Below are 10,830 nucleotides of genomic sequence, written 5' to 3'. Positions count from 1 at the left end.
CGGAGGCTGAAGAATCCTTCAACTATTATCACACCTCTGTAGGAATTGCAGTTGAAAACAGTTGAAGGTTAAGCATGCCGTAATGCACTTCTTAAATACATTACAAAAAATCTTCTGTTACGCCAATCAAATTTTTGCTGAGATAATTCGTATTAAACAGTTAAAATAAATTATTTAAAAAAATGTAAGTGTGATAAAAACGCAAAATTAAAAATTGTGATTCGAAAAAAAATATACAAAATAACACAAACAAAGCAACAAAAAACTTAAAAAAATGGATTAATAATGGATAATATAAAAATCAGCTATTGTCTAAAAAATCTTTGCAATGTTCCAAGAATGTTATTTAAAACTTCTCGATTCATTCTTCCCTCCTCCCTGGTGAGCTCCCGGTCATTCGTTCCTCCTCGTGTAATCCCCTTACAAGCTTTGCAATATCAGGGTCTGCAGTAGCCTCTGTAAATAAATTAAGTTTTAAAAATTTACTTATGCTGTAGTTTTAATAGGGCACATAACTGTACACAAAAACAGTTTAAAAAAAATTTATATCAAATTTGACTTACTTTTTTTATGACTTTTTCTTCGTTCTGGTGCACCAGAAGTTAAGGGACCGGCCCTTTCAGAGCTTGAGGGCCCTGGTATGCTAGAAGTCGAGAGCCCTGCCATTTAAGGGGTTGAGGGCCCCGGCATGCCAGAAGTCGAGGGCCCTGCTTTTTCAGAAGTTGAGGGCTCTGGCACATCCAAAGTTTGTTCAGCAAACAATTCCTAAAGTAAACAAAAATAGCAATTAATGGTATGTGAAGTGATTTTAATAAAAAATTAAATTGTTTAAACATTTTCTATACCTCCATGTTGTAGTTCGTCAGCTTCAGTTGTAAAATCCAACAAAAGCTGTTCAGAAAATACTTGGGGTGGCCCTTCTCTTGATAATTCAAATGCATCATCCTCGACGCAGGTATCCATGATTGCCTATAAAACATTAAAGTTGCAATTTTATACATATTTAACTAAAAACTACAACAAATCAGTTTAAAAACAACACATAACCATTTTTATAAATAGCTTACCATTGGCCTTGATTTTAACAAATTGTCCATTTTATCGAAATGAACCCAGCTTTGGTTTTTGCCAGCAGCCCCAGATTTGCTAAGCTCGGTCTTATTTCTGTAATATTGCCTTTTTAAGTTCTTCCACTTACCACGGCAATTATTACTTAATGTGTTATTTTACACTAGTTAGAATTTTATCAATAAAAATCTTAGTACTTGTAACTTTAAACACATGATTAGACATAAGGTGATAACCTACCTTGAATGTACAAAGGATGGAAAGTTTGATTTTACCAAACTTGCAATATCCCTAAAAATCTGATCATTTCCCTTTCCCCTTCCATCTATCACCGACAAAACATTTTGTTCAATCATGATGTCGAGCATATTATCAACAATTCCAAAACTCCACTGAGCAGGAGCTTTTCGTTTCCTTTGGTTCTCCATTATTAAGATAAATAAGAAATAGTAAACAAATAATAATAATATGTAATAACACTGACTTTCTGCACTGTCTAAAAACTTGATACAAACTACAGTGTTTTATAAGCTTTATAATTACACCCTGTAATTATAAACAGCTGGCCTCATAAAATTTAATGGTAGGCAACTGCCTGTCTGTCGCCTAAAATATATAAAATCAGCAGCATCACACCAGGGGGGCCTTAAAATAAAAACTGAACTAATAAATCGAAAACTGTCGTAAAAATAACTTATTTTTGCTTCACCACTAAATCGGCCCAATGATACGCAACTCTCTCGTTTTGCTCATTTTCATATCTTCCTGGTCACGCTTCAGTGAAGTACAAAAACATTTGGCGCCGCTAATACAAAATCTTATAAAAGTTCGTATTTTTTATAGATTTTGGTAAGTTATTAATACATTTTATAAAATATGGCCAATTTTATTGACTTGAAGAGTGACGTAGTATCTGTTTGTGTGGATGTTGAGACATTAGGGCAACTTTCATTATTTACAGAGGCTGACAGTGGGCAAACGAGACCAGTCTTACCGGCCTGTTCTGAAAATATAGCTTTGCCAGCCTGTACTAAACAAAAAGGGATTTGGACAGCCGATGATATTAAATTATGGTGGAATGAAATTGGAGCACCTAGCAATTGCCTAACATTAACTGCGACTAATTACTATGTTTCAACTTTTTATTCTTTTGTATCAGCGATTTTTTCTAAATTTAGTTTTGATGGAATATCAATCATCCCCAACCTCTTTAGTTCACTTCTATCAAGAAAAGATGCCTTAAACCTGTCTGGAAAACTATTTAATAAATTTTATTTTAATTCTTTAAGTCCGAAAGTTGTAAAGAAAACAATCAAATTAATGTTGTCACTTTGGATGATCGGTATATTTTGGAGTATATAGGTGGATTCATTTTGCAGAAGTTTAAAAGAAAAACCAATGTTGATTCGGAATTATGTCTTTCTTGAAAATTTGTGCGACTCTAATAGGTTGTTTAGCAACAAGTCTTTAATAGGTGCATTAAACAACACCGATTTTGGTTCTTTAGTGATGCCTATTAATGAATTTACACAAACCTAATAATGCTTTGTTTTTACTTGGCAGTCTGTAAAATTCAAACCATCCAATTTGGAAATTTTACTGTCTGACAGATATTTGTAGGTGATTTTTTTTAAGATTACACATTTAAATTGACAGTTAACCAATTAATACGGCAATTATAAGATAAAATAACGGTTTATGTTGTTTGGCATGTTTCAGAGTGTCCGTCGGTCAGACAGCTTAACTGCCGTTTTAAAACTGATTAAACTCGTATTTGTTTTTATTTACTAACCAAAAACTATTTAAATTTCATTCTACATCTTAATTTTATCCATTTGTTTGCATTTTATCAACAAAATATCGCTTAAACTAACAAAATCACGTATGCGCTCACTAGCCTAAGCGATCGCGTAATCGAAGACCGGTGAAAAGCCCGGGCTTTTTCGAATTAGACCACCTCTTTAGCAGGGCCAAAAAAGCCCGTTTTTTCGCCGAGTCATGATATTTTTGAACTAAATTAGTCCAAAGCCCAGAAAAAAGTGGACATGGAAACGGGCTATATGTGTGCTAAAATTTCGAATGAAAACCTGTCAAGATCTACTAATGTGTTCAATGAAAATTTATACAACTTCAAATCTGCTCTTAATAGAATTAAAAAATTTGTAGATAGTGAAAAATATGGTTTATCCAAGGTGATAGCATGGCAGGAAAAAATCTTCTTTATTCACACAAAATTGTGTTTTCTACCAGTAATAAAAATTTAAAAAAGATGAAGTATATATTGATTTGTTAAAAAAAATTTGAACCTCAAACTTTAAAAAAATATACACCAGTAAAAATTTGTGGAGATGGTAATTGCTTTTTTAGAAGTTTTTCCCACCAATTATTTTTTACAGAAAAACATCATCTGTATTTGAGATTAATGAAAGCAATAGAAATTTTAAGTAACCGCAGTATTTATGATGAAAGTCATTCAAAGTTCGAAGACTTCATTAAAGATTGGAAGGGTAGTTTCTAATACCTTTATACAGGCAATGTTTGTTTGGGGCATGGACTGGAATATTTCATATGTTTGCAGCCAGTTCTGCAACATCAATGCCGTTTCCTCATGCATATTCACGATTGCGTAAACGACACCATGCTTATAAAAACAAAAAATCATGGTGATTATGTGGACGACAACAAACTTTTCACAAGTTTGCACTCTAAAATCGAGAATTAGCCACGTAACCTGTACGTAGAAGGCCAAAGGCTTTACAACGAACGAACTTTTATTGGCTCTTGGTTTTGCTATAAATACTAAAACAATATAAACATTCTTCATCAATCTACCGATAGTTGGTTATCATCATATTCACCCTATTTACATAGGCGAATTTTGCGAGACTAATACCGTTAAAATGATCGCTTAGTGACGTAAGACACGGTTCATTGCACATAATTAAAAAAAATAAAATTTAAGCGGTAGTTCTCTCAAATTGCAGATGACCGCTTGCAACAGGTTGTCTTAGTCCAGATAAGTGGCGGATCTAGCCATAAGGACAACGTGAACAATGTCTACCCTAAATTGTTTGCAATATATTCGCACTCGCGTTATTTAGCTTAACATCACGAGTTAACAAATCTTTTTTGATCGATAAGTAATAATGTCAAGCGTAAAATATCATAAAAAAAATTGTTATTTGTGGTAACAACAGCGTGATTTACAGCAAATGATAAATACATTGAACATCACTTGGTGACGCCATTTTTTTAAATACACGATTTATAGTAAAAATAACCTATTGCTTTATTAAAATTCTGTTAACGAACTTGTTCGTAACAGTCAAAATAAATTTAAAGACCAGTTAGCTTTTTTTAGTCCAAATAATGCAAATATGCCAGTTCGTACCGATGGTGTGTCTTTTTTGGCAGATCTTTTATTCATCGATCCAGTTTTAAGAATCTTAAGGCCGAGCAAAAGTAAAATGCTTTCCAACTATTTAAAGCAAGGGCCTGACAAAAGTTTGTGCCAATTTAAAAATATCCCCGTTTTACCGAAACTAAGACAAGCGCGACAATTGCGAGTGTCTGGCTTAATCAACCTGACCAAAATATCGTACGTGATTGGCTGTTGGTATTCTCTGTTGCGTAACAGTAATCTCTGTTCCGTAACACAAAAATAACAATGGAAGTTTTTACCGCGTAAATCTAAAGAATTATTCAGTTATAAAATTTTTAATAGATAGATTGTGTGACATTTAAGTAGTCTTTTTTTATTGGTAGTTAAAATTAACTAACGGCATTTTTGTTAATTTTTTAGAGAATACTACTGTAGTAGATTGCTGATTGCGTTTTTTAAACATTAACCGGTTATAGTTCTTTAAGACTATTTCTACCAAAAACAGTTCTTTTCAGAACTATTTATTATTATTTATTTTTATATAATTCTATACTAAAACCGTTTTACCATATTTAATATATTGATTCTTTTGAACTTATTTGAAAATTGTGTAGCCTTTACTTTTATATAAAGTTTTTTAAAGTAGTTAAGGAAGTCAAGTAGGTTTCTACTAACCGTATATATAGTTTTTTTTCAGAATATTGCAGGAACAAGAAAGGTAGGGGCAACAGAAGGAAATGAACACTTCAGAAGTAAAATCGCCTTCGAGTATGCTGACTGTGGTACAGCTAAAATATTTTTGTTTTTTAATTTAAAAAAAAAAACTGTATTATCTTTTTGTTATTAAAAAACAGGTTAAGGCCACAATTACTAAATTTGAAACCTCCACCTTGACCAAGTTGGTACAGCGTCAAGTCCACAAGAGTAAAAGTAAGCAAATTTTATGGAACAAGGATTTTGTACCATACAGATTTATTGTAAGTTTTAATATGGAATGTCAACATGGCAAAGACCGTAGCAATAGCTTGAAAGCTAAGAGTAAAGTTATACCAGAGGTAAACCACTTAAATTATATTAATAATGATTTTGCTAAAGATAGGTCAAACTGAAAATTACTTAATAATAGCTTATTGATCATGTGGTACCTAGAACATACATGTGCTTACAAGGATCAAAAAAAAACAAATTGTCCTGCTAACATTAGCATTACCAAAATGAAACTTTTTCCAACATACAAGGTTTATTTTAACATTTTAACTACTGCCTAAAACACAATTGCAACATTCTAATAACAAATTACATTTTCAAGATTAATTTTTATGAGTGCAAAAAAGAATTGAAACAACTTAAAAACCGAGTATCCAAAAGTTTAAAGTATGAACTGAGCAACTCACCATCATCTATAAAATCTAGAATTTCCACCAAGCCACTTACATGTTGGTCATGTAACTGGAAAGGTTATTTAAAAAAAAAATTGTTATATATTTAAATACCTCTATAAAATAAAAAATAATATTAAATTATTGTAAAGCTGGATATCAGCAGGCAGTGGATAAGCGAATAATTGCTGAAATAGGAAAACTTGTTGACGAAGGTGTTAGCAGTGTCCATGAACTTAAAAAAGCAATTGCTCTTTATGTTAGACATGATTTATTTAAAGATCAAATCAAAGATTTTATCCATGCATCAAGGATTTAAAAAACAGCTTTTATTATGCATTTGTAAATAGAAAACTATCAAGTACATGTACAAAAGCAACACCGACGCCATGCCCGACATATTAAGAAAAGAGATGTCAAACAATACCAAAGGAAAGGGCATACGTGGGTACGAGACCACGGCAAAAAGAGTGGCCGAGAACTTCGACAGCAAGCCCTCGGTGAATGCCTTCAAGCAGGCCTTGTTCAGGGAGGACTTCACCTTCCCCGAGACGTTCGTAAAGCGTGCCTACGGTATGATGACGTGGGGGAAGGGGGAGTCTAAAATGAACAAGGCCTTCGCCAAGATGCCAATGCAGTCAGAGCCATGGACAGCAGAGAGCGGGGCCGAAATAGTTAACAACATACTATCAAATGCGAAGAATATAAAGTCAAATGGCTACCGACTTTCAAGGTTTGACCTGAAAGTCGGACTCGTTGGGGCCACGCTTGAGATACGCGACCCAAACGAGGACGGCATCAGACTCAGTCAGCATTTTATGCTGCACGGAGCAGCCGGGAAGGGTAAGACCTTGCTTGGAGCATTACTTTACCCGACCGAATATGCCTCCACCTTGACTAATGACAGCGCTGGGGTTGGTCAAATGTCGCTTCGGCTGAAGCATAAAATGATGAAAATAGACGATGCCGGAGCGAGCTTCTTTAACAACGACCAACTGACCAGCGCTGTTAAATTCTTGTATCATAACGCATGGAGCGCCAAGGTCCATGGGGACCGCCAGGACAACGCGGCTACCTGCGCTTTTATAACAACGAATGTACGAGAACCAGTGAAGCGTCTGGCGGGAATGGGCGACCTGAACCCCATAAAAAGGCGCTTCACTGAGGCGGAGTGGGACGCAGAACATGAACTAAAAGTACCAGCAAAAAAATTGAAGTTGTCAACCGCAATCAGTGACGAGATTGTGTGTAAATTGGCGGGAGAAGTTGAACAAAGTTTAAACCAAGAGCAACCATTGGCCGCCTGTCTGACAGAGACAGCAAATTACATCATGGCCTTCAACAAAGGGCTAGAAAGCAGCGACGAATCAGAGAGCGAGAGTGAAAGTGAGGGAGAATCGCAACGATCCCCGAAAAGAAAAAGACCAATACCAGACGAGATATCAAGCGACGAGGAGGAACTAATCGAGTTCCTCAACATCAAAAAGTCGAAAACTGACACGCCAAAAGAAGGAGAAAAAAAAGACGAGCCAGCCAGCCAAGGAGGGTGTAAAATACATGAAGGGCAAGACGCGCAGTGTATGTGCTTTATAGATACACTGGAAATACCCGAATTCTTTGACGATTGAGTGATACCAGCAATTCCCAATGGACAGGGAGAGCCGTCCACCTCCATACAACAATGAGGATAGATATAAAAATGTTGTATTCTACAGCATAATATTGAACTGTATTTTATTTATGTGTTTGTTTTTGATTGATGTGTAATACTATTTGAATTAATAAAAAAAAATTAAACCAAAAATTGACTGGCACTTATAAAAAAGTTAAATAAAAAGACAAGCCAAAATGGCGCGACAAAAAGGAAAGAAGAAGAAGAGAAGCCAGCCAAGCCAAGGACATGTCTTAACCCTGTATGTGCTAAAAGTGGAAAAGCGCGACAAAAGAAGCGCCAAAAAAAACTGATGACAATGTTTTGTATCGACCATATGTGGCAGGAAAAGCAAACAATGTAAAAGAACAAGAAAGCGAATGGGATGAAATTCCTTTTATTAAGTGTAGGCAATCACTTTTATTTGTACATCAATTTGCTTGGCAAAAACGTTTGCTTGAAAGGTATGGGCAAGAGATGTGTCTTTTAGATGCTACCTACAAAACATCAAAATATGCCCTTCCCCCTTTTTTTTGTGTAAAGACCAACGTTAACTATCAAGTTGTTGGGTCCTTTATTATACAAAATGAAACTGCTGATGATATTGAAGAGGCACTTAAAGTCTTGCGAAAATGGTGTCCCAATTGGAATCCCTTATATTTTATGACAGATAAGTGCGATGCTGAAATTCTTGCAATTGAGGCCATTTTTAAAGGTGTTGTATATATTAGCCTAAAAAAACATTATATTATTTAAAAAGCATAAATAACAATTAAGTTGTTAATATTTTTTATTTATCGAAAGACTGTAGAGTATTGATTTGTGACTTTCACCGAGAACAAGCATAGGGAGTAGGCAACGGACAATTTAACGTTATGTTTTTCAATTTAAAGATTTAATTTTGCAAACTACCTTTTTAAAATATTAACTAACCTTTTAAAAAAAGGTTTAAATTATTTGTGTTAATGGAATTATCTTTTGATTATGCAAGTGGTTAGTTAAAGTGTTATGGGTTCAGATAGAGGTTTAAAGGTTTAGGGTTGTTCAAATGTAAGGTGTTCATGTAAAAGAGATTTGAATGTTTGGCCACCGTTATTAGAATTTATTGTAACGCCCGCGCAACTTTCGCTTGAACAGCAAGTAAACGGAGCTATTATTAACTGCGTGCGGCAAAAGAACCCTTATATTGATAATAGGGAAATTAAAACCTAATCTGACGTTAAACTATGAAACCAGATAGTCAACTAATTAACTGCGTGCGGCAAAAGAACCCTTATATTGATAATAGGGAAATTAAAACCTAATCTGACGTTAAACTATGAAACCAGATAGTCAAAACCAGATAGTCAACTAAAGAAAAACATTGTCCATATAAACGTGTACTTTCGTGTGTAGGAGTTTTTTGTCAAAAAACAACGAAACGGAAGAAATTTTCTAAACTAGGTTACACTGCGCAAATAGCAACGGACCAAGCAAAACAAATTAAATTTATAAGAAACCCCGCAGGTCCAACCAAAAACTTTTTTGACGCAATAACCGGTTTACCAAACTGCCGGTTAACTTATGCTTTTTACCATCAGTTCGTAAAATAAATATATAGAATAAAAAAAATTAAATACTGTATAAAATGTTCTATACTTTTAACGCATAACTTCTTAAAGGTGATGCGACCGAAAAATTATCTTTGAGCTAGAAACAGATATTTATTTAACCAACCTTTTGAAAGATCATTTACCAGAAAAATGGTAGCGCATACCATACTTGCATCAAGGTAACGTTAAATAAAAATTATTATGTAACACATCTAAAAGATTTTAAAAATGTTTTTTCTGATTACAGTGATGTACTCATTGACTGTTTAAGACATTTAAACTTTTCTTGTAAATATTTTACAGAGAAAGAACAAGTGCTAGCCTGGTGCCAGCTCCATCCTTTCCTAAAGATCGGAGAGGTTACAGGCTAGGGAGCCTCTTTGGCCAGTTTCGAGGGTCTCCCTTTTTCCTAGAGACCCTATAATTGTGTCTGAGGACGAGGAGGAGCCATTGGTTAAGGAGGCAGCGACAGTGGTGGGCCTCCACCAACAAGGCATGCCTCGTACTTCTACCCCCCGAACTTCAAATAGTATAAATTCGGTTAGACCAATAAGCCCCCTCCACATAATCTTTTCCCCGAACCCTTTTATTTGTATACTTTAATTCCCTCCCCCCCTCCTCCTTAGTTATAACCCAGTATTTGTTCATGCATGTAGTTTTTAATAAATTCCTAAACAAATGTTTTGTGTGGTTGCTGTTAGTACTTACTCATAGAGCACTGTATAAATAAATTGTTCTGTTTCTTCATTATTTGCAAGAAAGGGTAAAGCCCTGCTGTTAAGTCTAATTATTATTAAAAGCTTAATACTTTATCTATTTAATATTCTTAAATAAATAATGTGTAGTGCATTTCTTTATTTACATATATCCATAGGCGCCGGGTTTTATTTTCGTACGGGGTGGCGGTTTTCCGAAAAGTAATTTCCGGGGATTCCCCGTAAAGCGTTGCCTAACATTTATAAAACTTACGTAACGAAAATACTTGTAGTAAAAACATTATTTTAATAAAAGAAAACGAGTTGCATACACTTCTCTATAATTCAATTTATTGTAAAAATAACTAATTTTATTTTTAAACACAAGTTTAAACAGTATTAACACAAATATTTGCAAAAATACATGATTTTTATGACCTCGCGAACGTGTTGATGCGAACGGATGCACGGTCAATCCATTCGTTTACAAGGGAGTCCATTTTTATATTTATTGACTCAGCTTCGTGGACATGAAGAATCATACTATAATTAAGACGTTGTTGGGACATTGTGGCACGCAAGTAAGACTTTATCCTCCTTAGTACACTAAATCTGCGCTCAGCTTCACAAGTAGTACAGGGCAAAGTTAGGTAAATTTTTAAAATAACAGATAAATTTGGCAAGAATGTAGTGAGAGACTTATGTTCTTGAAAACACAATTGCAACTCTCTAACTTTATCAACCACAATATTTTACTCAGCAAAAAAATCTTGCAGATCGATGTCACTCCCGTACATTTTACCAACGGCATCAACTGCGGTTATTGTGGCTAAAGATTTAAGATTTTTTGTTGTTAGAACCTCTTCAATATGATTTATTGTCGTTATATCGAAAAACGAATATCGTGCAAGAATGGCTTCGCAGGATTTGCGAAAAACGGCAAAATATAAAGTTTGGTAGTGCAACTCAATAGAAGGTGCTGTGGCTAGCTCTGTGACGTCACTGACACTCAACACTGACTCTCTATAGTACATACTAGGGTTTAGGTATGTACTATAGAGAG

The 10,830-nt window shown here is 34.7% G+C and overlaps 1 protein-coding gene across 1 annotated transcript; it reads right to left on the bottom strand.

Annotated features, from left to right (window-relative positions):
• Positions 1-307: 307 nt before the first annotated feature.
• LOC145755837 (uncharacterized) lies at positions 308-1,496 on the bottom strand. The gene is made up of 5 exons (XM_082572076.1): positions 1,309-1,496; positions 1,068-1,212; positions 846-969; positions 564-765; positions 308-456 (listed from the first exon to the last, which is right to left on the bottom strand). The coding sequence occupies exons 1-4, from the start codon at positions 1,494-1,496 to the stop codon at positions 752-754; spliced, it is 471 nt and encodes a 156-aa protein (XP_082428202.1). The 3' UTR covers positions 308-456; positions 564-751.
• Positions 1,497-10,830: the final 9,334 nt, after the last annotated feature.

Source organism: Corella eumyota, chromosome 6 (genome assembly GCF_963082875.1).
Source record: "Corella eumyota chromosome 6, kaCorEumy4.1, whole genome shotgun sequence".
NCBI lineage: Eukaryota > Metazoa > Chordata > Ascidiacea > Phlebobranchia > Corellidae > Corella > Corella eumyota.
The sequence above is the reverse complement of the archived record's forward strand: the minus strand, read 5'-3'. Positions and strand labels throughout refer to the sequence as shown.